Source organism: Oncorhynchus kisutch, linkage group LG4 (genome assembly GCF_002021735.2).
Source record: "Oncorhynchus kisutch isolate 150728-3 linkage group LG4, Okis_V2, whole genome shotgun sequence".
Taxonomy (NCBI): Eukaryota; Metazoa; Chordata; class Actinopteri; order Salmoniformes; family Salmonidae; genus Oncorhynchus; species Oncorhynchus kisutch.
Window position 1 is genome coordinate 43241185 of NC_034177.2, and position 27988 is coordinate 43269172.

At 45.8% G+C, this 27988-nt stretch overlaps 1 protein-coding gene across 5 annotated transcripts in view; it reads left to right on the forward strand.

Moving 5' to 3' along the window:
• Positions 1-27988, forward strand: part of fgd4a (FYVE, RhoGEF and PH domain containing 4a) — a 107493-nt gene that overhangs the window by 5257 nt on the left and 74248 nt on the right. Inside the window, exon 1 of one of the 5 annotated variants that reach the window (XM_020481063.2) lies at positions 15416-15438. The exons of 1 other annotated variant lie outside the window; for it this stretch is intronic. Coding sequence is in view for 2 of the 4 variants with exons in the window: in XM_020481060.2 (XP_020336649.1) it covers positions 22093-22171 (79 nt within the window). In the remaining 2 variants the exon portion in view is untranslated. Of the gene's footprint in view, positions 1-15415; positions 15439-22050; positions 22172-22194; positions 22542-27988 lie in introns of those variants that run through there. 3 more of the 5 variants (XM_020481060.2, XM_031822997.1, XM_031822998.1) reach the window with 3 other exon arrangements.

Below are 27988 nucleotides of genomic sequence, written 5' to 3' on the forward strand. Positions count from 1 at the left end.
TATATACGGTATACCGACCAACCCTAGTCTGCACCATATGATGCTGTAGCCCTCTGTGGTTGAAATCACCTTTTACCACTCTGATAGGTGCATTTCCTTAACATGGTCTCTGTAAACACACTCTCCACTGCTCCGCATTCGCTCCAAAGTCTGCTTTTGTTGGTATGTCCATTAAGATATCCCCAGCCTTCACACTATAATATGGGGCGGCAGGGTAGCCTAGTGGTTAGAGCGTTGGACTAGTAACCGGAAGGTTGTGAGTTCAAACCCCCGAGCTGACAAGGTACAAAATCTGTCGTTCTGCCCCTGAACAGGCAGTTAACCCACTGTTCCCAGGCCGTCATTGAAAATAAGAATGTGTTCTTAACTGACTTGCCTGGTTAAATAAAGGTAAAAAAAAAAAAAAAAAAAAAAAAAAATATGTCAGTTTAACTCACATGTAAGTTCAACTCTTGTGTGTTGGCATTTGAGGCATTTTTTTCTGGGGGAAAACATCTTCAACCACACCAAGTAGGCCGGGTCTGAAAGTTTTGCCTGGTGGCCTGGTGTTAGTATGAGCCTTCCTCTGAGGCCATAACAAAGGATCTGTTTATGTTCTCTCTGCCCTGGGAAGGAGCGGGGCACCCTGGGATAGCATAGCGGGGCAAGATGAATCAGTGGCTCTGTGCTGTGTTGTTATTGTGGTGGTTGTACTGAGCTGAGTCCTCTGTCTCTCTCACTGACTAACTGGCTTTAATTCACTCTCAACCCCTTGTGTTGCGCAACTCACGCAGTTCATTATAACTATTGAGAGCTTTATTAGTCTGTTCAATTTGCATGTAATAAACATGGGTTATTACCACCTCGTGAATTGTAAGCCATGAATTACAGTGACAGCATTCCTGCAGCTGCATCTCTCTCATAATGGACTAATGTATGAATGGTGTTTTGTTTCAGAATGAGGAACCCGTCTTTAAGTTTCCCACAGAGGCCCTACTGAACAGGCTACATAATAGGCCCCTCTTCAGTACACGACTCACTGACATCATTTTTGGGTGCAGAAAGACCCCCATCGCCATGATTTATATAGTTATTACATAACAAGATATTATCATATGCTTTCAATGTTGTATTCAATTGTGGTTTAATTTGTTTTATTTTATTATTATTTTTAGAGGTTAGATCAGCTTTAATATTGCAGATAGATTGTAGCTTCAATCAATGTAATTGTCTGCATAATTTCAAATCCCCCCCAAAATAATTTTTGTAAATATATACAGTACCAGTCAAAAGTTTGGACACACCTACTCATTCAAGGGTTTTTCTTAATTTTTACAACTTTTTACATTGTAGAATAACACTGAAGACATCAACATTATGAAATAACACATATGGAATCATGTAGTAACCAAAAAAGTGTTAAATAAATCCAAATATAGTTTATATCAAATCTAATTTTATTTGTCACATACACATGGTTAGCAGATGTTAATGCGAGTGTAGCGAAATGCTTGTGCTTCTAGTTCCGACAATGCAGTAATAACCAACAAGTAATCTAACTAACAAGGGGATAAAGAAGGGGATAAAGAAGGGGATAAAGAATATGTACATAAAGATATATGAATGACTGATGGTACAGAGCGGCATAGGCAAGATACAGTAGATGGTATCGAGTACAGTATATACATATAAGATGAGTATGTAAACAAAGTGGCATAGTTAAAGTGGCTAGTGATACATGTATTACATAAAGATGCAGTAGATGATATAGAGTACAGTATATACGTATACATATGAGATGAATAATGTAGGGTATGTAAACATTATATTAGGTAGCATTGTTTAAAGTGGCTAGTGATATATTTTACATCATTTCCCATCAATTCCCATTATTAAAGTGGCTGGAGTTGAGTCAGTGTGTTGGCAGCAGCCACTCAATGTTAGTGGTGGCTGTTTAACAATCTGATGGCCTTGAGATAGAAGCTGTTTTTCAGTCTCTCGGTCCCAGCTTTGATGCACCTGTACTGACCTCGCCTTCTGGATGATAGTGGGGTGAACAGGCAGTGGCTCGGGTGGTTGTTGTCCTTGATGATCTTTATGGCCTTCCTGTAACATCGTGTGGTGTAGGTGTCCTGGAGGGCAGGTAGTTTGCCCCCGGTGATGCGTTGTGCAGACCTCACTACCCTCTGGAGAGCCTTACGGTTGTGGGCGGAGCAGTTGCCGCACCAGGCGGTGATACAGCCCGCCAGGATGCTCTCGATTGTGCATCTGTAGAAGTTTGTGAGTGCTTTTGGTGACAAGCCGAATTTCTTCAGCCTCCTGAGGTTGAAGAGGCGCTGCTGCGGCTTCTTCACGATGTTGTCTGTGTGGGTGGACCAATTCAGTTTGTCTGTGATGTGTATGCCGAGGAACTTAAAACTTGCTACCCTCTCCACTACTGTTCCATCGATGTGTATAGGGGGGTGTTCCCTCTGCTGTTTCCTGAAGTCCACAATCATCTCCTTAGTTTTGTTGACGTTGAGTGTGAGGTTATTTTCCTGACACCACACTCCGAGGGCCCTCACCTCCTCCCTGTAGGCTGTCTCGTCGTTGTTGGTAATCAAGCCTACCACTGTTGTGTCGTCCGCAAACTTGATGATTGAGTTGGAGGTGTGCGTGACCACGCAGTCGTGGGTGAACAGGGAGTACAGGAGAGGGCTCAGAACGCACCCTTGTGGGGTCCCAGTGTTGAGGATCAGCGGGGTGGAGATGTTGTTGCCTACCCTCACCACCTGGGGGCGGCCCGTCAGGAAGTCCAGTACCCAGTTGCACAGGGCGGGGTCGAGACCCAAGGTCGGTACGCTACGGGGCGGTAGTCGTTTAGCTCAGTTACCTTAGCTTTCTTGGGAACAGGAACAATGGTGGCCCTCTTGAAGCATGTGGGAACAGCAGACTGGGATAGGGATTGATTGAATATGTCCGTAAACACACCAGCCAGCTGGTCTGCGCATGCTCTGCGGGCGCGGCTGGGGATGCCGTCTGGGCCTGCAGCCTTGCGAGGGTTAACACGTTTAAATGTTTTACTCACCTCGGTTGCAGGCCGTGTCAGTGGCACTGTATTGTCCTCAAAGCGGGCAAAAAAGTTATTTAGTCTGCCTGGGAGCAAGACATCCTGGTCTGTGACGGGGCTGGTTTTCTTTTTGTAATCCGTGATTGACTGTAGACCCTGCCACATACCTCTTGTGTCTGAGCCGTTGAATTGAGATTCTACTTTGTCTCTATACTGACGCTTAGCTTGTTTGATTGCCTTGCGGAGGGAATAGCTACACTGTTTGCATTCGGTCATGTTACAGTCACCTTGCCCTGATTAAAAGCAGTGGTTCGCGCTTTCAGTTTCACGCGAATGCTGCCATCAATCCACGGTTTCTGGTTTGGGAATGTTTTAATCGTTGCTATGGGAAAGACATCTTCAACACACGTTCTAATGAACTCGCACACCGAATCAGCGTATTCGTCAACGTTGTTGTCTGACGCAATACAAAACATATCCCAGTCCACGTGATGGAAGCAGTCTTGGAGTGTGGAATCAGATTGGTCGGACCAGCGTTGAACAGACATGTCTGTAGGCAGGAATCAACAAAATGGAGTCGTGGTCAGCTTTTCCGAAAGGAGGGCGGGGCAGGGCCTTATATGCATCGCGGAAGTTAGAATAGCAGTGATCCAAGGTTTTGCCAGCCCTGGTTGCGCAATCGATATGATGATACAATTTAGGGAGTCTTGTTTTCAGATTGGCCTTGTTAAAATTCCCAGCTACAATGAATGCAGCTTCAGATTATTGAGATTATTCAAAGTAGCAACCCTTTGCTTTGATGACAGCTTTGCACACTCTTGGCATTCTCTCAACCAGCTTTAATTCTTTCATATTGAATCATTTATGCCCCCCAAAATTCATATTTAACTTCTTATGGCTTGGGGGCAGTATTTTGACGTCTGGATGACAAGCATGCCTAAAGTAAACTGCCTGTTACTCAGGCCCAGAAGCTATATTATCCATATAATTGGTAGATTTGGATAGAAAACACTCTAATGTTTCCAAAACTGTTATAATAATGTGACTGCAACCATATGAAGATCTTCAAAGGTAAGTGATTAATTTTATTGCTATTTCCTACTTTTGTAATTTCTTTACTTGGTTGTAAAATGTTTGTATGCTTTTGTAAGCGGGGCACTGTCCTCATAATCGCATATGGTATACTTTCGCCATAGAGCCTTTTTGAAATCTGACAAAGCGGCTGGATTAACAAGAAGTTCATCTTTAAGCCGATGTATAACACTCGTATTTTTTATGAATGTTTATTATGACTATTTCTGTATTTTGAATTTTGAATCTCCAAAATTTAAATATTCCAGGCATTTATATACTATAAACTTCAGTCGTACTTTATCAGTGTCTTATAATCTACCATTTATATAGGAGTGGTTAAAACATGCTAATAACGGTCTTCTGAATTATATCAAAAAAGGTTTGGTATACCTCCACTGGTATGTCATCCAGCCCCGGAAATCTTCCCGAACATAAAGGCTTTAATCGCATCAGTAAGTTCCTCCTCTGTAATTTGGTCTTCACATGAGCCTTTCTGTACTGCTGTTTATTTGACATTAATGATAGAAAGAAAATCCACACAACTAACTGAAACGAAAACATGCTTAAAGTACTTTACTTCCTCTTTCAAAATATTGTTTGGTGAATCATGGTTGACTTTCATAAATACTTTTTGGTTTCTATGTTGAATTTATGAAATAATATATTACACTTGATCTTTCTTGAATAAGTTCCTCCATTTCTTTTAGTTTTCCCTCTAATTTATTCTGAGCCTCTATGGTACAGTTTTTATTGCCATCTATCTGTACTGTTAGTCCTTCCATTTTGACCTAAATTGCTTTTGTTTTAGAGATAAGTACTGAATTTCCTGGCCTCTAACGGAACATTTAAACGGTCCCATACAATACGCTTGCAATGTTGCTTGAACATTCGCTAAGATTAGATTTGGTTATGATATGATATAAGAGACTGGGAGAGACTGGGAGCAAAGCTAGCCAAAGGTACATTTTACTGGTTGAAGTTGAAGTGTTTTTTTTAAAGAATAATGCAGTTGATTTGCGACGATGACACAAGCATTATATTAAGCAGGACGGTCCTACGAGCCTTAAAATCCACTCATAATCCAAAAGTAGTGTGAAATGCATTCATAAGCAATGTGAAAAACATTTTTGCTGGTGGTCTATGAGAACTCTTGTGTTCTGCAACCAAATTGTGTGCATCGCCCTCAAGCGGCAATGTTTGCAAAAACAGAAAGGGGTCTATACTAATACACTGTCACTGGTGGCTTATCCATTGAAAGTGTCATCCTATAAATACCTAGGTATTTGGCTGGATGACAAGTTGTCCTTTAAAGTTCATGTGGATAATCTTGTGACAAAGCTTAAATTGAAATTGGGTTTTTATTTTCGTAATAAGGCTTGCTTCCCGCTTATGGCTAGAAAGAAGCTTTTTCAGGACACTTTTCTCTCTGTAAATGATTATGGTGACTTGTCTTATATGCACATGCAACCTCCTCCGTCTTACAGAGACTGGACTCTGTTTATCATGCATCATTGCACTTTATTACAAATGCCAAGTCACTCACCCACCATTGCACATTGTACCAAATGGGGGGTTGGACCTCACTTTATATGCGCAGAAAGATACTTTTGTATGTGTTCATTTACAAAGCCCTTTTTGGGCCCTTCGCTCTTTACCTCTGTAGTCTGGTCTCCTTCACCACCAGCAGTTACCATACCCGGTCTGCTAGGTGGTTGCTACTTAAAGTCCCCAGGACATTCACAGTTTTAGGCAAGACTGCCTTCTGTTAGTGCCACTGAATGAATTTAATATATTGATGGGAGACTCTGTTACGGAGTGTAAATGCTTTTTTTAGGCTGGATCATGTTGTTGTATTGTATTGTTGTATGTTTTAATGATGTCATATATTGATTGTTGCTGCCTTCTTGGCCAGGCCTCCCTTGAAAAAGAGACTCGGTCTCAATTGGCTTTTCCTGGTTAAATAAAGGTTAAATAAAAAAAAACGAATGTACACTCTGTGATCTCTGTGCTTTCTGTTTTGGTGTTATCTCTCTGCACTCCTGCTTTTGTATGAGCATGTGACTGTACATAAACACCTGATAGCCCACATCATGAGCTTAGCGTCAAAGTGAGACTACATTGATCTTCATCGTTTTCTTTGTCAGGCCTTGCAAGCTTGTTCAAAATATTCACCCAAAGGTCAAATGTTTTTACCCTCCACAAAGTCAATTCAAGTTTTATGGGAGTGTTCTCTTATTAATAATATGCAGAAAAGTACCTCATACCAACTGTAAAATATGGTTGTGGGTCTTTGATGTTATGGGGCTATTTGCTACCACTGCTCCTGGGCCCTTGTTAAAGGAAAACACGACTCAAAACTATCTTTTGACATTTTTTTCATTAGTCCACTGTTGATACAGTCCCAACATATGTTGAGTGTCAGCAGTCAAGTTTTCAAGATATTGGACTTTCAGTAAGCAAAGTGTCACTTGCCACATCATCATGATGATGCAAAATGCATCATATGATGAAAAACAGCTTGTTTTGATCTATATATTTTTGAAACAGTAAAATATTCACATTTACAACACTTTATGAGCATTTCAAACATAATCCATGAATTATATTATTGTTACCAATCACATGTGTTTTTTTACCAATCACAAGTGGTCGCTGCCCCTAACGCCCTAATGGGTGGGCGGCCGCTGGCGAAGATGAAGTATATCTAGGATCTGGAAAGATTCTATTTGGAGGAAGGGTCTAAGATCCTCCCAATGTGTTCTCCAATCCCATAAAACATTTTATAAATTGGTTCATTGCTGTTATCTTCACAAGGGTAGGGTGCCGGAGTATTGAAAACAAGGGTAGGGTGCCGGAGTATTGAAAACAAGGGTAGGGTGCCGGAGTATTGAAAACAAGGGTAGGGTGCCGGAGTATTGAAAACAAGGGTGCAAATAATTGTTACCCCTATCTTTCTTTAGATTGTTTTAAATTACTTGTTAAACAAAATCTTTTTATCTGGACAATTGTATTAGTATAAAATGATATACGTAATTATTTTTGCATTTATTTAACTTTTATTAGCCAGGAAGGGCTAGATTTCAAATCTCTTTTTCAAGAGCGTCCTAGCCAAGACAGGCAGCACCAAGTCATTTCACAATTATAGATAGACAACATGAAAAACTACAAGTAATCTAGTAAAAACCATAGAATTCACAAGAATATAAAAAAATCATAAAACTGCAAATTAAAAACATTGACAGGTCAGGGAATCAGCCTCAAAATCCTTCATCAGTGATTTAAAAACACCAATCGGGACAAGTTCTTCCAGTTTAAAAGTATTTTGTAAGGCATTCCAAGCCGATGGCGCAGAGTACATAAAAGCCCTTTTACCAATTTCAATTCGGACATTTGGAACAGTTCGTCCTGTGAACGAAGAGAGTACTCACCACATTTCTGAACAATAAAAATGCCCAAATCAAATGGGAGTAAACCCCAAATGGATATGTAAATAAAAGTATACCAGTGACTGAACCTACGAGTGACTAGAGAAGGCCAGCCAACCCTGGTATACAAAGTGCAGTGGTGCGTAAGGGTTTTGCAGTTTAAAATAAATCTCAATGCTCCATCGTCAATTGATCTCAAACACTGAGCGGAAGCATTCATATATAAAATATCCCCATAGTCTAGTAAAGGCATAAATGTAGCTGATACTTGCCTCCTTCTAGCTTCAAAAGAAAAGCAGAAAAGCCTTATTCCTAAAATAAAATCCCAACTTCAGCTTCAATTGTTTTCTAAGGTGTTGAATTTGCAATTTAAAAGATAGGCCGTCATCAATTAAAATACAGTATAGCATGATCAACTGGATCAAAAGCTTTAGAGAGATCAATAAAAAGTGAGAAACAGTGCTGTTTTTTGACAAGGACTTCAGTGATATCATTTAAAGCCTTCATGGCTGATGTAATTGTGCTATGCTTCTTCCTGGAGCCCGAAATTGATACATTGATAAAATAGAGTTAGTATATACAGTTGAAGTCGGAATTTTACATACACCTTAGCCAACTACATTTAAACTCAGTTTTTCACAATTCCTGACATTTAATCCCAGTAACAATTCCCTGTTTTAGGTCAGTTAGGATCACCACTTTATTTTAAGAATGTGAAATGTCAGAATAATAGTAGAGAGAATGATTTATTTCAGCTTTTATTTATTTCATCAAATTCCCAATGGGTCAGAAGTTTACATACACTCAATTAGTATTTGGTAACATTGCCTTTAAATTGTTTAACTTGGGTCAAATGTTTCGGGTAGCCTTCCACAAGCTTCCCACAATAAGTTGGGTGAATTTTGGCCCATTCCTCCTGACAGAGCTGGTTTAACTGAGTCAGGTTTGTAAGGCTCCTTGCTCGCACACGCTTTTTCAGTTCTATCCACAAATGTTCTATAGGATTGAGGTCAGGGCTTTGTAATGGCCACTCCAATACCTTGACTTTGATGTCCTTAAGCCATTTTGCCACAACTTTGGAAGTATGCTTGGGGTCATTGTCCATTTGGAAGACCCATTTCAAATCAAATCAAATCAAATTTATTTATATAGCCCTTCGTACATCAGCTGATATCTCAAAGTGCTGTACAGAAACCCAGCCTAAAACCCCAAACAGCAAGCAATGAAGGTGTAGAAGCACGGTGGCTAGGAAAAACTCCCTAGAAAGGCCAATACCTAGGAAGAAACCTAGAGAGGAACCAGGCTATGTGGGGTGGCCAGTCCTCTTCTGGCTGTGCCGGGTGGAGATTATAACAGAACATGGCCAAGATGTTCAAATGTTCATAAATGACCAGCATGGTCGAATAATAATAAGGCAGAACAGTTGAAACTGGAGCAGCAGCACAGTCAGGTGGAAGTTGAAACTGGAGCAGCAGCTCCAGCATAAATACTGGAGGCTGAGACAGGAGGGGTCAGGAGACACTGTGGCCCCATCCGAGGACACCCCCGGACAGGGCCAAACAGGAAGGATATAACCCCACCCACTTTGCCAAAGCACAGCCCCCACACCACTAGAGGGATATCTTCAACCACCAACTTACCATCCTGAGACAAGGCTGAGTATAGCCCACAAAGATCTCCGCCACGGCACAACCCAAGGGGGGGGCGCCAACCCAGACAGGATGACCACAACAGTGAATCAACCCACTCAGGTGACGCACCCCCTCCAGGTGAATTTGCGACCAAGCTTTAACTTCCTGACTGATGTCTTGAGACGTTACTTCAATATATCCACATCAATTTCCTTCTCATGATGCCATCAATTTTGTGAAGTGCACCAGTCCCTCCTACAGCAAAGCACCCCCACAACGTGTTGCTGCCACCCCCGTGCTTCACGGTTGGGATGGTGTTCTTCGGCTTGCAAGCCTCCCCCTTTTTCCTCCAAACAGAACTATAGTCATTATGGCCAAACAGTTCTATTTTTGTTTCATCAGATCAGAGGACATTTCTCCAAAAAGTACGATCTTTGTCCCCATGTGCAGTTGCAAACCATAGTCTGGCTTTTTTATGGTGGTTTTGGAGCAGTGGCTTCTTCCTTGCTGAGGGGCCTTTCAGGATATGTCGATATAGGACTTGTTTTACTGTGGATATAGATACTTTTGTACCTGTTTCCTCCAGCATCTTAACAAGGTCCTTTGCTGTTGTTCTTGGATTGATTTGCACTTTTCGCACCAAAGTACATTCATTTATAGGAGACAGAACGCGTCTCCTTCCGGAGCAGTATGACGGCTGCGTGGTCCTATGGTGTTTATACTTGCATACTATTGTTTGTACCGATGAACGTGGTACCTTCAGGGGTTTGGCAATTGCTCCCACGAATTAACCAGACTTGTGGAGGTCTACAATTTATTTTCTGAGGTCTTGGCTGATTTCTTTTGATTTTCCCATGATGTCAAGCAAAGAGGCACTGAGTTTGGAGGTCGGCCTTGAAATACATCCACAGTTACACCTCCGATTGACTCAAATTATGTAAATAAGCCTATCAGAAGCTTCTAAAGCCATGCAATAATTTTCTGGAATTTTCCAAGCTGTTTAAAGGCACAGTCAACTTAGTGTTGTAACGGCTTTCTTCCGTTGAAGGAGAGTCGGACCAAAATGCAGCGTGGTGGTTACTCATGTTCTTTTAATGAAAATATGTACGATACATGAAATAACTTAAATACAAAACAACAAACGAAACGAGAAAACCTATACAGCCTGTTTGGTGCTAACTAACACAAAGACAGGAACAATCACCCACAAAATACACAGTGAAACCCCGGCTACCTAAATATGGTTCCCAATCAGAGACAACGAGAATCACCTGACTCTGATTGAGAACCGCCTCAGGCAGCCAAACCTATGCTACACCCCTACTCAGCCGCAATCCCAATGCCTACAAAACCCCAATACGAAACACAACAAAATAAACCCATGTCACACCCTTGCCTGACCAAATATATAACGAAAACACAAAATACTATGACCAAGGCGTGACAGAACCCCCCCCCCCCCCCCTAAGGTGCGGACTCCCGGACGCACCTCAAAACCATAGGGAGGGTCCGGGTGGGCGTCTGTCCATGGTGGCGGCTCCGGCTCGGGACGTGGACCCCACTCCATTAATGTCATAGTTCCTCCCCTTCGCGTCCTGGGATAATCCACCCTCGCCGCCTACCATGGCCTAATAGTCCTCACCCAGAACCCCACTGGACTGAGGGGCAGCTCGTGACTGAGGGGCAGCTCGGGACTGAGGGGCAGCTCGGGACTGAGGCAGCTCGGAACTGAGGGGAAGCTCGGGACTGAGGGGAAGCTCGGGACTGAGGGGAAGCTCGGGACTGAGGGGCAGCTCGGGACTGAGGGGAAGCCCGGGACTGAGGGGAAGCCCAGTACTGAGGGAAAGCCCAGTACTGAGAGGAAGCCCAGTACTGAGATGAAGCTCAGGCAGGTAGTTGGCTCCGGCAGATCCTGGCTGGCTGGCGGATCTGGAAGAGTCTGGTTGACTGGCAGATCTGGAAGATCATGGCTGACTGGCAGATCTGGAAGAATCTGGTTGACTGGCAGATCTGGAAGAATCTGGTTGACTGGCAGATCTGGAAGATCATGGCTGACTGGCGGATCTAGCTGCTCTGGCTGCTCCATGCAGACTGGCTTCTCTGGCTGCTCCATGCAGACTGGCAGCTTTGGCTGCTCCATGCAGACTGGCAGCTCCATGCAGACTGGCAGCTTTGGCTGCTCCATGCAAACTGGCAGCTCTATGCAGATTGACATCTCAGGCTGCTCCATGCAGACTGACAGCTCAGGCTGCTCCATGCAGACTGACGCTCAGGCTGCTCCATGCAGTCTGGAAGCTCTATGCAGATTGACAGATCAGGCTGCTCCATGCAGACTGACAGCTCAGGCTGCTCCATGCAGACTGACAGCTCAGGCTGCTCCATGCAGACTGACAGCTCAGGCTGCTCCATGCAGTCTGGCAGCTCTGGCTGCTCCATGCAGACTGGCAGCTCTGGCTGCGTTGAACAGGCAGGAGGCTCCGGCAGCGCTGTAGAGGAGGAAGGCTCTGGAAGCGCTGAACAGGCGGGAGACTCCGACAGCGCAGGAGAGGAGGAAAACGCAGACTGCGCTGAACAGGCGGGACGCACTGAAGGCCTGGTGCGTGGTGCTGGAACTGGTGGTACTGGATCGAGGACACGCACAGGAAGCCTGGTGCGGGGAGCTGCCACCGGAGGACTGGTGTGTGGAGGTGGCTCTGGATAGACCGGACCGTGCAGGCGCACTGGAGCTCTTGAGCACCAAGCCTGCCCAACTTTACCTGGCTCGATGCCCACTCTAGCCGGCCAATACGAAGAGCTGGTATGTACCGCACCGGGCTATGCACCCGCACTGGAGACACCGTGCGCTCCATAGCATAACACGGTGCCTGCCCGGTCTCTCTAGCCCCCCGGTAAGCACAGGGAGTTTGTGCAGGTCTCCTACCTGGCATCGCCATACTCCCTGTGAGCCCCCCCCAATACATTTTTGGAGGTGACTCTCAGGCTTCCATCCGCGTCGCCGTGCTGCCTCTTCATACCAGCGCCTCTCAGCTCTCACCGCCTCCAGTTCTTCTTTGGGGCGTCGATATTCACCAGGCTGCGCCCATGGTCCTTTTCCGTCCAATATCTCTTCCCAAGTCCAGAAGTCCTTTGATCGCTGCTACTCACGATTAACAGGGAGAGTTGGCTCAGGTCTGACTCCTGACTCTGCCACTCTCTCCCTGAGCCCCCCCCAAGAATTTTTTGGGGGTGCTTTTCGGGCTTCCTTGCCAACCGTGTTCCCTCATATCGTCGGCTCTTATCTCCGGCTGCCTCTGCTCTCCTAAGTGCCTCCACCTGTTCCCATGGGAGGCGATCTCTTCCGGCCAGTATCTCCTCCCAAGTGTAACAACCTTTGCCATCCAACACGTCTTCCCATGTCCATTCCTCCTTTCGCTTTTCCTGCTGTCGCTGCCTGTTACCACGCTGCTTGGTCCGTGTGTGGTGGGTGATTCTGTAACGGCTTTCTTCCGTTGAAGGAGAGTCGGACCAAAATGCAGCGTGGTGGTTACTCATGTTCTTTTAATGAAAATATGTACGATACATGAAATAACTTAAATACAAAACAACAAACGAAACGAGAAAACCTATACAGCCTGTCTGGTGCTAACTAACACAAAGACAGGAACAATCACCCACAAAATACACAGTGAAACCCCGGCTACCTAAATATGGTTCCCAATCAGAGACAACGAGAATCACCTGACTCTGATTGAGAACCGCCTCAGGCAGCCAAACCTATGCTACACCCCTACTCAGCCGCAATCCCAATGCCTACAAAACCCCAATACGAAACACAACAAAATAAACCCATGTCACACCCTGGCCTGACCAAATATATAACGAAAACACAAAATACTATGACCAAGGCGTGACAAGTGTATGTAAACTTCTGAGCCACTGGAATTGTGATACAGTGAATTATAAATGAAATAATCTGTCTGTTAACAATTGTTGGAAAAATGACTTGTGTCATGCACAAAGTAGATGTCCTAACCGACTTGTCAAAATTATAGTTTGTTAACAAGAAATTTGTGGAGTGGTTGAAAAACAAGTTTTAATGACTTCAACCTAAGTGTATGTAAACTTCCGACTTCAACTGTAAAAAATATTTTAGCTGTTCACTCACAAGGGTCTCAAGTATTTTCACCAGGGGTGACAGCTTTGAGATTGGCCTATAATTATTTAAAATAGTTTAATCTCCCCCTTTTAAAAGGGGTAGGACAAATGCTGATTTCCAGATCTTTGGAATTTCATTACATTCCAGGGTTAGATTGAACAGATATGTAAGTGGCTCAGCTATGAAATCAGCTGCCAGATTTAAAAAACAGGGATCAAGAAGATCAGGACCTGCAGGCTTTCTCTAAGGATTTTTTTATTTTTATGTACCTCCTGTGCTGAGATTATTCTAGCTCTCGGAATGTAACAGTGCATTTCTATGGAAGATACAGGTATGTGACAGCCTTGCTTTTACCTTTGAATATTAACAATTCCAGTTCCCAACAACTCCACTAGATGGCAGTGAAAGCTCACAAAAATGTCTGATATGAAATGCCTTTGATAAAAAGCAGTTGTGGGGAGTCTTTATGGCTCTGTAATAAATCAAATGATATAATACAATGGAATATATTTTGTTTCCCCATGTTTGTTCTAATAGTAGATGTAGAAAAGGAAACGTTCCTATGGTTTCCCTTATTTTCCCATGACATTATCTTAACATTTACAAGACGCTCTTATCCAGTGCAACTTACAGTAGTGCGTGTGCATACATTTTCTGTCCTTGCATTATATCCACTCATCTGACTTCATCTGGCCAATGACTTGTTTTTTACAGATAATGTGGAGTTGGCAGTGCAGCCTCAGCGTTGTTTTCCGTTATCCAGGATGTGAATGGTCAATTTGATATAATAGGTTTTTGTCTCACATTATCAGACGTGTTTGCCTGTAAGTGTTTTTCTCCAGTCTAATGGGTAATACGGTTAGGGGTGGGAAATGTCAAGGCCACTCACTCTTTTGTTATGGTACAGTTATTTTTCCGTCTGTAAGGGAGTGCACCACCACACACACACTGCCGTCCTCATTCTGGGAAGACGGGGCATTCCTTTCTCAGGCCTATGGGGAAAACAATGAGGAGGTGGAGGGAAAGAGCTAATTTTAGTGTGTTTGTACAGAAACGTGTGTATGAGTTTGTCTGGACCGGAGGGAAGGGAAAGGGTTCGATGACACACTTCCTGCAGTATTCCCCCCACCTGCCCAAAGAGCTCTCTGTCTGTTTCAGTCCTCACACCCACGTGAACATTCAAGGCCACTGTGTTTTCCAACTCAATGGGGTTGTTTCTTTCAACCAGAAAGCTTCCAGTCCCCTCATACAATTAAGCCGTCAAATCCACTAAGTTGAGGTAAGGGAAATCTCTGATACGAGAGACTTTACTTTCCAAAAGTCCACTGATCCGAGACCAGCCCAAACCCATGCCTGCCCATGCCTGCCTAGCTGGCTCAGTCACAATGACTGTTTTTTTTTATTTCCGTGCAACGGCCGGTGCTTCCAGAATTTAGTGTGTCGTTTCACACATGGCTGACTGCGTGCTGCCAGACTCTCCAGTCCAGGCCACAGTGGACCTAAAGAAACATAAAGGGAAACGAAGACCACCCCATCCTTCCTGTATAGGCCTACTACTGCTGTCCCCCCAGCTCTCTCTCCAGCTCACCCCAGCACAGAGAGCTCCTTAGGCCCATCCATTGTTCAGCTGGTGGAGAGAGAAGGAGGAGGGGGAAAGCGAGGGAGGAAGGTGTATTTCAGGCCACCGTTCATGTGCAGGAAGTGTGGCCTCAGCCCCAGTGTCAGATGTACTTTTCCTGCCTCTCTGGTTCTCTGGCTCTGCATGCCTCATTCTCTCTTTCTCTGACTGCCTGTTCGCCCACCGAACTGTCCCAGTGGTCAGCCCTACCGACCGGACAGGGAGACAGGATGGACTGTCTGGCCAGCAGCTACCGCAGGTCCCAATCGCTGCGCCGCCGCGTCTCCTCGGGTAGGTGACCGTTAGGAGGGGACCTGGTAGTTACAGGAGTAGAACACACCATGCTGTGACACAGTGACACTCACCAAAAGATACAGGGAACCACCAAGGCCATGCGATGACCTTAGTCTCGAACCTTGCGAGGATGAAATTTAATGATTTTGAATAGTGTTCTCTAAAGATAAGGCGTTGACTTTGGATGTTGAAAATGAACCGACGTCGCAAGTATTGGTTTTGGAGACGGAAAGGTAAAGCTGTTTCTGATGTTAAGATGTGGAGAATTTGACTGTATTACTGTAGGATTGGTGTCGATGGTTGCAGTTAGGCAAATGACCACAGTGGCAGAGCGATGTAGCCTTATCTGTGTATCTGTATAAGCTGGCTCCATACTGTAGAGTAGACTATATACAATCAAACAGAGTACAGGTATGACATAAGTCAATAAGTGAAAGTGTGTGAGAGAACAAGGGAAGGTGTGCAAATTGTGAATTGAATGTAAAAATTTCACCCCTCTTCGTGATCCAGTCGAAACCTCAGCCTCAAGCCCTCTAGTGTCTCTCCTAAGCCTGGGATCCACACAAACCCTGCCACCCACACAGCCGTCTTAGGAGCATGCCAACCCCTCTCCCCCAGCCCCAATGCCCTCTATCCTGCCCCCCATTAACTGAGATGACATGCAGCTAATCTGTATTCTCTACCAGTGAGAGCTCCATTTTCTGAATGTTATCTTTGGCTGTGCTCCCAGACGTCAGCTGCTCGGTTTATATTACAGCTCAATGACCATATATTTTGTTAAAAGTGACATATTGTGTACCATAAACAGGAGCAAATCATATGAGGTTACTGAGGGACAGAGAAAGTGATTAGGAGATGTATGCTGCCGCCGGTGTACTAGACATCTAGCTCTGTGTGATTTCATCTCGTAAGTGAAGGGATGTGTATGATTATTTAAGTATTTCATCCAATATTACATGACCTTTACATATATATATACTGCAATAGACAACAGCTATAAGACCACAGCTATAGAAGATTCAGTCTCATGGTTGGGATACATAGCATTGCTGTCAAGGACCAGGACTGGTGTTGTAGAGAGTGCACTTATAGTTACCAGCCTGGGAAAAAAAGTATGTTTTGTTCTCTGAGTCCTGGGAACCGTCCCCTCTCTCAAGTCCCTGTAACAGCCACTCTGTCCTTTTGGCAAAAATCCCTGATGGCCCATTACCCAATTTTGTGTGTGTGTGTGTGTGTGTGTGCGTGTGTGTGTGTGTGTGTGTGTGTGTGTGTGTGTGTGTGTGTGTGTGTGTGTGTGTGTGTGTGTGTGTGTGTGTGCATGTGCGTGTGTGCTATGGAGAGGAGGGATAACTCTCCCTCTGTTCATAGTAGAAGAGAGGAAAGTGTGAACCATGCTTTCTTTCTGTGGGCCAGCAGGAAGGAAAAGGCTGGGAGCAGCAGGACTTGCTCCTTTCACCACACTCATTGTTACAATGTGGGGAGGGTCACATGAGAGAGGACGGGAAACACTAAACACAGCCTAGATATATGGTTACTAGGATGTGCTATAGGAGGACGGTCTCATTATAATGGATGGAAATTAATAAATGGAACGGAATTAAACATGGTTAAATAAAGGTTACATTTAAAAAAATGTCCATATGTTTAATGTGTTTGATACCGTTCCATTTATTCATCCTTCCGTCCTCCTTTACCTCCTCCCACCAGCCTAGATCCTATCTGAAGCTTTGTTGTGTGCACTCGTGTTGTTTTGAGCCTATAGCTGCAAAACCTCAGCTTGTCTACCTGTGGCAGAACAAGTCTAGTGAGATACTGTAGCGTTACCAGTAAAGGTCAATGTTTAGCACTGCAATAGTCTCTCTGAGAGCGGTTGTTATTGTATCTCTGGTGTTCCTGGTATGTCTCTCTCTCTCTCTGTCTCTCTGTCTCTCTCTCTCTCTCTTTCTCTCACTCTCCATTGATCCACAGCATTCCTCCCAGTGTGCCTGAGCACTGACATCATCCTTTGATCACATTACTGAGCACACTGACAGGAATTGCATGCTCTCACAAACACAACATTATGGAAATGCACATCTCTTTTCAAACACACACCTGCCGTGGTGGGATTAGTGTGTTTCACTGCTGTTTGTGTGGTTTGTGTGTGTGTGGAGTGGTGTCCGTCAGATGGTGTGAAACTGTGAGAAGAGGGAAGGTTGTCATCGCCCTGCAGCAAGGTTTGATTTATTGAGTGTGATGTGGTCTCATGAAAGAGTTGATTGAGGAGTAAGGTTATATGTTTTCTGCATAGAACAGCATTGCAATCAATACTCAGGTCAGCCACCAGGGGGTGGGAGTTTGACAACACCTGAACATCTATTTACTCTTAAGGGGTCTACACAGAATACAGCAAACGGAGCCGACAGAGCGTAGCGCAGTGTCACAATGTCTTTTTCCGTCATGCTGCTTTGTTGACAACTGCAACCAACTCGCACCCCAGGTGTTCAGCCAGTCAATCCAAGCTTCTACAGTGGTTTCAAATGCTCTCAGATACTTTAATTGTTTAATCAATTGTGTTTTGGAGATGAGTGCTGTTGTCTGCAGGTTATTATCTTGCCGTTCTTTTGTGGCTTGCTCTTCTCTTTTCTGTGTGACTGGATTGATTTTGACGGGGCTAAATTCTGCTTTTGGGGCGAGTCGTTCACAGCAGGTCATGCCAACCGGACTATGTGAGATTAGAAGAGCCAATCAATGTGGTCTGGTGCTGTGACATGTGGCAGATGCCATTCATGCCATGCCCTAGTGACAGATGTGCCCTTCTGTCCGTTATGGGGGCAGCAACCATCAGCCATGCAGGCCACACTGTGTCTGGATATGTGTGTGTGTGCGTGTTCAACTAAGCGCATATGTGTGTGTGCTGCACCGTACTGTGTGTGTGTGTGTGTGTGTGTGTGTGTGTGTGTGTGTGTGTGTGTGTGTGCTGCACCGTACTGTGTGTGTGTGTGTGTGTGTGTGTGTATGTGTGTGTGCTGCACCGTACTGTGTGTGTGTGTGTGTGTGTGTGTGTGTGTGTGTGTGTGTGTGTGTGTGTGTGTGTGTGTGTGTGTGTGTGTGTGTGTGTGTGTGTGTGTGTGTGTGTGTGTGCGTGTGTGTGTGCATGTGCATGCTCACATGTGTGTGTGCTTCCCTGTACTGTGTGTGTGTGTGCGCATATGTCTGTATTCTGCAATATTTCCTACTGTGACCTTCATCAAGTGGGAGGCAGAGGAAGTGAGAGAGATTACAGGAGAGACCGCCAGGCTGAGATGAGAGAGTGGGAATCTGCATGCAGCCAGGGTGTGTGTACAGTAAGTGATGTGTGTTTAATTAATGGTGTGCGAGTGTGTACGTGTGTGTGTGTGTGTGTGTGTGTGTGTGTGTGTGTGTGTGTGTGTGTGTGTGTGTGTGTGTGTGTGTGTGTGTGTGTGTGTGTGTGTGTGTGTGTGTGTGTGTGTGTGTGTGTGTGTGTGTGTGTGTGTGTGTGTGTGTCGCATATCCTCCACTCTTAGAGATGTGGTGGGTAGTGGCTATGCACAAGACTCTGAGAGTGTGCTACACAGCTGGAGGAGAGCCCAGGGGCTGGGGCAGATGGGGAGCAGACGGGGGGGATCATTCACTGAATCAGCCATATATCAAAGCGCCAGAGGTTTTTGGTCACGAATGATAAGTAACCACAAGGAGACTTTTCAGTGACGTTCTCGTTGACTGTACTATTCTATAAGCAGTGTTTTGACATAGACTGTGAGTTAGGCCTACAGTTACATAGGGCAGGAGTACACGATGCAAACCAGCATAAAGAGAGCTCAGACCTGTAAGGTTTATTGTCCAATCATGTTGCTTTCTCTGTGTCTGTGTATAGGAAACCCCCCTAGTCCTTTTAAAAATAGAATTCATATGAAAAGTACAATGTTGCTGCAGTTTGACAGTCATCCTCCCCAAGGCCAGGAGTCTTTCCAGGAGTTTGTTTAAACCATGTGACCTGATTAGAAAAACTCTGGTCCCGTCATAGCCCATATTTAACCTTTTTACAACAGATGAATTGCGTCATACCGTGTAAGGTCTGGAGTTTTATGGGCCCCAGAATTTCTCTTCCGCCACACCACTCTGGGACCTGTGGCGCCAACTGCAAAGAGGAAGGATGATCTTATTTACAAGCAAGCAGTGAGTGTGTGAGTACTGTATGTGCTTGTGTGTGTGTGAGTGAGTGCCTGTGTTTGCGTGCCAGTGTGTGTGTTTGCATGCCTGTGTGTGCATGAGTGCGTGCGTCTGTGTGTGTGCCAGTGTGTGCGTTTAATTGAATTTCATGCCTGTACTATACGGTGTGTGTACGTGCACTACAATTCAGAACAGCTATGGAGAGTGAATGTTCAAGCAAACCCATCACTCACTGTCCGAATATCAATAGTGCTGTGAAATGCCACCGTGGCGACTAAGCGCCACCTTGACAATAATCAATGAAAATGTTGACTCAGGGGAACCATTCGGTTGGTTGACATAATAGTTAAATAGGAAGCCAGATGCTTGTCTTTTATCTGAAAGTAATTTCCATGTGAAACGATGAACTCCCCAGGTGTACTTCTAGAGTCTGCTGGTCCACTATGTCTTCGGTGAAATGCCAGACTCAATGTGTTATTACTACGTAACTTCAGCCGCACTGAAATTAAGTCCACCTTCAACTGAAACGGTAGAAACGGAACGGAAAGTGAAATTGGCTCACTGGTTATTTTTATGCATTGCTAACATAGTACAGTATTTCATCCATTCCACCCTTGAGTTCAGAGAGCTGGAAATCCTGTGGTTTTACATACAAATGCTGCCGGATCCTATGTGAGTCCATTGAGCCGTGAGGCAGCATGAGCAGAAAAGGCTGGTAACCTCCAATCTACCCCAGTCTCTTTAATAATCCCATCTCTATTAGACACACTCCTAATGTCTGTAATAAAGGGGTGTTTTATGGCCTCCACACACACACTAAGCCAGGCACATGGTCCCTCTTGTCTCTGTGACTGCAGGCCTGTGACCCTTAGAGCAGTGACCTGGAGGCAATCATGGCTCTGTAGTAAAACCAGTAAGACTGTAACAGAGTAGCTGTCCACTCTCAGGTCTGGCATATGTACACACACACACACACACACACACACACACACACACATGCTCACAAATTCATACTCACACGTCACACACACACATTTCTTTGTGTGAGGCAGTGGGGATGTTGGAGTCACGACGTGGTTACTGGTCTCTGAGGTTTGATGGGACCCTTCCTGTCACTAATGGCACTGTGCCTTAGCGAGGTGTGATGCCTGGCCGGGAGGGAGGCATGGTGACTTGGCCCTGAGGGTGCCCCTGGATAGTGACTGCTCTGTTGTCTGGTTCTCTCTCTGACAGTCAGGAAGCATGGTGACCGGACCTCTGGAGAGAGAGGTTAACAATGATGGGACTATGAGGAGAGAGGGCTACCAGCCCCAGGCTCACTGTCTGACTGGGGGAAGTAGACTGGAGGGGAGATGGAGAAGGGATGCAGAGAGAGGGATGAGATGAAAGAGAGGAGCAGAGGAAGGAGCCCATTGGGCAAAAACTGGTTGAATCAACATTGTTTCCATTTCAACCTAAAAATGTAATATGATGAAAACTGATTGGATTTGAAAAAGTGATCAACGTAAGGGAATTGTTTCTTTTTTTCACCCAACTTTTAACCTAAATCCAATGACATGGTGACATTTGTTGTTAATTTCGCATAGAATATAGGTTAGTTGACAAAAGCCCAGTGGGAGGTCAGTTCAGGAGTGTCGAGCGTGCCACACTGAATTAGAGCAGACATGATCAGAATGATTCCCCTAAATGGCCATTGTGTGTGCAAGCATTCCTGTGTGTGTGTGTCTGTCGTGAAAATTGAGTAACACTTGGCCGTCATATAGGTCATGTTCTCAGGCCAGTGTGAGATCACAACAGAGCACGCGTGACAACACTTTCCCCCTACCTCTTACTCACCATATCAAACCAGTGGCTCTCTGTTCAACTACAAACATACCTCTCTATACTCTGCTGGTAAATGGGGGTGTGACCTTATTCAGTGTTGTCACATAAAAGTGGCAGTGTAGCCTAGTGGTTAGAGCGTTAGACTAGCAACCGAAAGGTTGCAAGTTCAAATCCCCGAGCTGACAAGGTACAAATCTGTTGTTCTGCCCCTGAACAGGCAGTTAACCCACTATTCTTAGGCTTTCATTGAAAATAAGAATTTGTTAAATAAAGGTCAAATCAAAAAAAAAAGGAGCATTTGGCTCTAATGCCATAGGAATGGAGTAGGTGGAATTCAATCTCTTCATCGCACACTGCCCCCACGCACACCACTCTGACTCATTTGCATTCAAAGGGTTGTGGGGGCACTGGCGTTATTGACCCACCCCCAAGCCTACTGTCACATGACCACTGCATTGGTGGGAATGGAATAAAAACACACACAATTGACTGAGACACGTGGAACATCATTTTAAACAAAATCTTAACGATTGCTAGAAAATCTGATTGGCCTTTATTGACTGATCTATTTTTTAAATTCTTCACCCACCTCATCCATCTATCCCTCCCTCGGCCTCTCTCTCTTTCTCTACCTCTCTCTGGCTCCCCTCTCTCATCCTCTCTATCACCGTCACTCTCCCTCTCTCCTTGGAGGGGGAGTAATTGTGTGAGGGTCAGCACCTGACAGCCGCGGCCAGTAGCAGCAGCAGCGACAGCAGATGAGAGCCATTGGCTTCCTCCCCACTCTCTGGCCCTTCCCCTCCTCCCACACAATAGGGCTGATTGTCTGTGCGACACACACACACACACACAGAAGGGGTCTTACTGTGTGGGTAACGTTCCCCCGCCATATGCCCCGTCACCGTTGGAATGTGATTATCTTCACAAGCTACGGATTGGAAACACACAGAGAGGAGAAAGGAGGAAGAGGTACGTTGAAGTTATAGTAAGTAAGAGAGCGTGTGAGAGAGAGAAAAGCAGGACGAGAGAGAGAGAGAGAGGGAGGGGAGGGTGTGAAGGCGATGTAGACGGAGAGAGAGGGAGGGGAGGGTGAAAAGGCGATGTAGACGGAGAGAGAAGGGAGGATGGGGCGAAAGCAGCAAGGCAGTAGTTTAGCGCGAACCCTGACCCTGCCTGTGTGCCTCTGTGAGAGCGAGAGGAACGGAGAGAGGGAGAGGTCGATTTTCCCTCATCATTCTGGCTTAAGTGTAACAAGGAGAAGGATATCCTATCTCTGTGGATGGTAGCTGTTGACTCTGACACACAGACCCATGCTGGACTAACGGAAGCCTTGTCTCAGGTCAGTGGGTTTTTCTCTGATAGACGGACTGGACTTAAGCTCTCTGGTACACTGTAGCCACCGAGGGCACAACGCTGTGTTCACAGCTGTATTATACAGACAGGGGTGTTTATCACTGGTCCCAGAGCAGCGAGAGGAGCAGTCCACTGCTACTGAATACTGAATACTGGGGTAAAATGTGGGGTTGTTGTTAGTCTGGTGACACACAGAGCTGATGTTCAGTATTCCGAGTAGACTGTCGGTTACACAAAGGGAGGAACACCTCACAAACGAGGGACCTTACACCACAGGATGTGCCTAAGATAGCATGATAAGTATAGCAGGGAGTGTGAGGGGTGTTTGTGTGTGTGTGTGTGTGTGTGTGTGTGTGTGTGTGTGTGTGTGTGGCTGTGCCTGGGGGTAGGAGGGGTATTAAGATGCAAGCAGGCTTTGTTTGTTGGCTGAGCCCCAGAGCTGCAGCCTCTCTCAGTAGTACACATGCAAAACACACACACACTTGCAAAATACACACATGTGATTTGCATACACACACTGACACACATGTGGAGGACTACTGCAGTTAGCCTTCTTGGCCACTGTTACAGCCCTTATCTATCTCCGGGGTGTGCTCTAGCAGAGATGTTAGCCACACCAGCTGCATGTAAGCGTTGCCATAGCCTACCCTGCTGTAGCTGAAGCTGCTATTTCACCTTGCTGTTAGAGCTGCAACAGTATCTGTTGTTATTCCCAATGGTGTTTATCTTCAACTGTTAGCTTTCCTTTGCCATATCTGAAGTCATCAACTCTTGTTGCTGTGTAGCTCAATCTGATAGTGATAGATACCCTAGTAGTTAAACCATTAGCTTCACCTGCTACAAAATGTTAGCTGTAGCCATGGGGTCTTGCTGAGACTGGACTGTAACTGTTAGTGGTCCCCGCGGTCCCTCCTGTCTGTTCCCTGCTGTGTTGTTGAAACAGGCATGCAGGGCAAATCTAATGGAGCAATTCCACTAGAGGAACCAAGCCGGGAACGTGCTGGAACCAGCACGAACTAGGCTTGTTGGTTGTTGGTTGTTTTCCATTTGTTGTGGAACTAGAAACAGGACTAGGTTTAATTTGCGGGAAAAACTGCTAATGAACGATGACGCATTTTGACAAAGACATTGTTGTGATCCTCGGTGACTGGCATTTTTAAGTATGGAGGAGGGAGACGCGCTGGAGGAGATAACCAGGAGTTTTGTGCCATCGTTTTCATTTTTGTTCGTGGGCAATAATGGAGACTGAACGAGAGGAGACACACAATGTAAGTTTTCATCATGCGAGGAGAGAATCGCTTCAGCTGGTTGAAAGACCGGTAGAACCGTTTTAGGCTGTAGATAGCACCTTTTTTTCTAAGAGTGTAGTGACATGTCTGCTGCTGGTGTCTGACTTCCTTTTATTGCTTGGACAAACTGTCCAAAATACAGCTATGAAGCTGTTGTTAAACGAGGCGGTCAGGGCCATCTCAGCCGCCCTGGCTGTCCTGTCTGCTGCCCTGGCTGTCCTGTCTGCTGCCCTGGCTGGCTGTCCTGTCTGCTGCCCTGGCTGTCCTGTCTGCTGCCCTGGCTGTCCTGTCTGCTGCCCTGGCTGTCCTGTCTGCTGCCCTGGCTGTCCTGTCTGCCGCCCTGGCTGTCCTGTCAGCCGCCCTGGCTGTCCTGTCTGCTGCCCTGGCTGTCCTGTCTGCTGCCCTGGCTGTCCTGTCTGCTGCCCTGGCTGTCCTGTCTGCTGCCCTGGCTGTCCTGTCTGCTGCCCTGGCTGTCCTGTCAGCTGCCCTGGCTGTCCTGTCTGCTGCCCTGGCTGTCCTGTCTGCTGCCCTGGCTGTCCTGGCTGTCCTGTCTGCTGCCCTGGCTGTCCTGTCTGCTGCCCTGGCTGTCCTGTCTGCTGCCCTGGCTGTCCTGTCTGCTGTCCTGTCAGCTGCCCTGGCTGTCCTGGCTGCTGCCCTGGCTGTCCTGTCAGCTGCCCTGGCTGTCCTGTCTGCTGCCCTGGCTGTCCTGTCAGCTGCCCTGGCTGTCCTGTCTGCTGCCCTGGCTGTCCTGTCTGCTGCCCTGGTTGTCCTGTCTGCTGCCCTGGCTGTCCTGTCAGCTGCCCTGGCTGTCCTGTCTGCTGCCCTGGCTGTCCTGTCTGCTGCCCTGGCTGTCCTGGCTGTCCTGTCTGCTGCCCTGGCTGTCCTGGCTGTCCTGTCTGCTGCCCTGGCTGTCCTGTCTGCTGCCCTGGCTGTCCTGTCTGCTGCCCTGGCTGTCCTGTCTGCTGCCCTGGCTGTCCTGTCAGCTGCCCTGGCTGTCCTGTCTGCTGTCCTGTCTGCTGCCCTGGCTGTCCTGTCTGCTGCCCTGGCTGTCCTGTCAGCTGCCCTGGCTGTCCTGTCAGCTGCCCTGGCTGTCCTGTTTGCTGCCCTGGTTGTCCTGTCTGCTGCCCTGGCTGTCCTGTCAGCTGTCCTGGCTGTCCTGTCTGCTGCCCTGGCTGTCCTGTCTGCTGCCCTGGCTGTCCTGTCTGCTGTCCTGTCTGCTGCCCTGGCTTTCCTGTCTGCTGCCCTGGATGTCCTGTCTGCTGCCCTGGCTACTTCCTCATCTTCACACAGCTGATTGAAGTGCTGATTCTGCTGCTGACGCTGGGCCTCAAGTGTCTCCGGGTATGAGGCCTTGGCCTCCCTCATGAAATTCAGGTATTTGCTGGCTGTGCTTGCAGTGTGTTTTCTCTTCCCTGGGGAAATATTTAGGCAGAATTAATGACATGTACAGTTCAGGAATAAGGCACAGACTCCAAAGCAAACCTGAGGGCAGCCTGTGTGAGTGCAGTTTTGTTCTCCAACCATGTATTGTCTCATCAAATGTATTCAATATTATCCAGCAAAGGTCAGTATGGGGCCATCCAGATATACCAACCAGATACACCAATAATGCAAATAATAAAGTTCTATGATTAATTGAATCATTGTGACAGTTTTATATGTAAAATCCTAGATCCACACTGTCTCCATTAATAATGTTTAGGAACATAACCATGCCATGACAAAAGCCCTCTGTGGACGAGATTGCCCACCCCTGTTGAAGACAGCTAAATTGTGTGATTAGGGCTAAACAAGTGAACATTGACATTGAACTGTTTACCAGACCCTTGGCGCCTGGGGGTGCAGGGCTCAGGGGTTGCAGGAGCATTGATTGTGTTGATGGACCCTGGGAGTGTAGGGTTCTGAGGTTGTGGCTTCACTATTCGAGCACACATTGGTAGCTAGTTATATAGTAATTTGGCTAAAAACAATGTATTACCGTGCTGATCATCGCTGCTCTGCGTCATCATGGCTTCAAATATCGCTTTCTGGTCCACTTTTGTTGTTGTGGTCTTTTATCTTTTTATAATCTTGTTTGAATTTGTAAATGTTTTTTTCCTGCACTGTTTTATTGACCGATGGATTCCGATCTCGGGTAATGTATCCAATATTTGATCAAAACCACTTGGACATCTCCAACTGACCAATTTTCTGCTTCTATTAATCATTTTTAGCTTTAGAGAGTTTGGGGCTCCTATCTGAATCCTATGGTTCTCCCCTGTGGCCCTGTCCTAGACTCCTAGGACTAAGACTGTTACGGTGACCGTATTACCGCCACACCGGCGCTCACGAGTCATGAAGGCAGTCAAATTCCATATGTCCGTTTAGTCACGGTAATTAGTCTTCTCCAAGCTCTGATGCTGCTGATGGTCATTAGTAGCCTACCAAACTTGCTAACTGCCTGGTATTCAGCACTCTATTGTCCCTCTTATTTTTAATTTTAAAATAAATTAACCTTTATTTAACTAGGCAAGTCAGTTAAGAACTGCTATACATACATAAGCAGAGCGTGAGTGTTGAGTTTGGGGAAGATCATTTCACCATAAAAATGCACCTTTATCATAAATGCATTACATGCATAATCACATTTGTGGTCACTTTTGATAATGGTGTTTTCCTGCTAATGGAACATTCACGCTTATAGCCTACTGCTGCGTGTGCATTGCTGCGCTTATAATATGAAGAAATAGGCTAATAGTTCATCAACATTTTAAGCTAAATGTTCTCATCTGTTGCGTCAGCCACATTGCGTAAAACAGGTTTTTTGATGCTGGTGGTTGTATTATTTTAGGATCTATCGCATCCCACAACTGTCCCAGACTATGTTTGGAAAATGTATTTCTCACACCGAATAGAATAGGTCAACTTTTACACTATGGGGGATGTAGATTGGCATAGGCTAGTACTTTTGCTGTTCGTTAGGCCTACTCATCTTGTTGGCTGGCGAAAAGTAAATGTGGACAGTTCTTCCAATAACTTCAATATGCACCCCGGAATTGGATAAGAACGTGTCTGTCTTCACTTGTAGCCTTTGAAAAAGACCCGATCATGTGATTGAGAGCCATGTGAGTGAGGCTTCGGAGCATGCAACACTCAAGGAAAAAGGAATTATCATTATTATATTCAGCCCAAGGGCACAACGGCCACTGGCCGCAAAAGGCATGGATTTGTTTTTTAACAGTAGCACCAGAGTCATCCGGTTCTTAGGGGGAGGTTGTCATTGACTTCTCTGTGGAGCTTTGTCTTTCACTGTGTCAGGGAGAGTGAGAGAGTGTGTGTGAGAGAGAGAGTGATGATGATGCTGATGATACTAACGCAATGGCACTCTCCTACATTTTGTGACCGCCACAGCCCTACGTAGGACTCAGGGCTGAAGGCTGGGGGTTCAGGCTGGGAGGGGTGGGGATGTGTGGGGGGAGGGAGGCTTCTGTCACAAAAGGCTGTTGGGGCAGGATGGAGGCCCACCGTGACCAGAAATGAGATTACATGGAGAGAGCAGCACATCAAAAGAGAAGCAGAGAGTGCTAAGTGCTAAGATCTTCATCAGACAACACAATGAATGAAAACTAAGCTCAGACACGTACATACACACAGGGAGGGACACACACACACATACACTAGACAGCACTGTCTCATATTCAATGCCCCTGCGAGTATTTTGTTTTAGTGTTTTCATTTGGTGTGTGTGTGTGTGTGTGTGTGTGTGTGTGTGTGTGTGTGTGTGTGTGTGTGTGTGTGTGTGTGTGTGTGTGTGTGTGTGTGTGTGTGTGTGTGTGTGTGTGTGCCGTTTGCCCCAGCATGCTGTCTCAGCAGTGGTTTTCAGGGGTTCAGCAGTGTTAAGTTTGATCCCCACCTCTTCTCTCTTTCTCATGTTTTCTGCACTGCTAGAATGCGCCGCCAGAATGCACAGTCAGTGCCTCCATTAACAGTAACACCAGAGTCATCCGGTTCTTAGGGGGAGGTTGTCATTGACTTCTCTGTGGAGCTTTGTCTTTCACTGTGTCAGAGAGAGTGAGAGAGTGTGAGAGAGATGATGCTGATGAATCTGACACTATGGCACTCTCATACGCTCTTAGAAGAAAAGGTGCTATCTAGAACCTAAAAT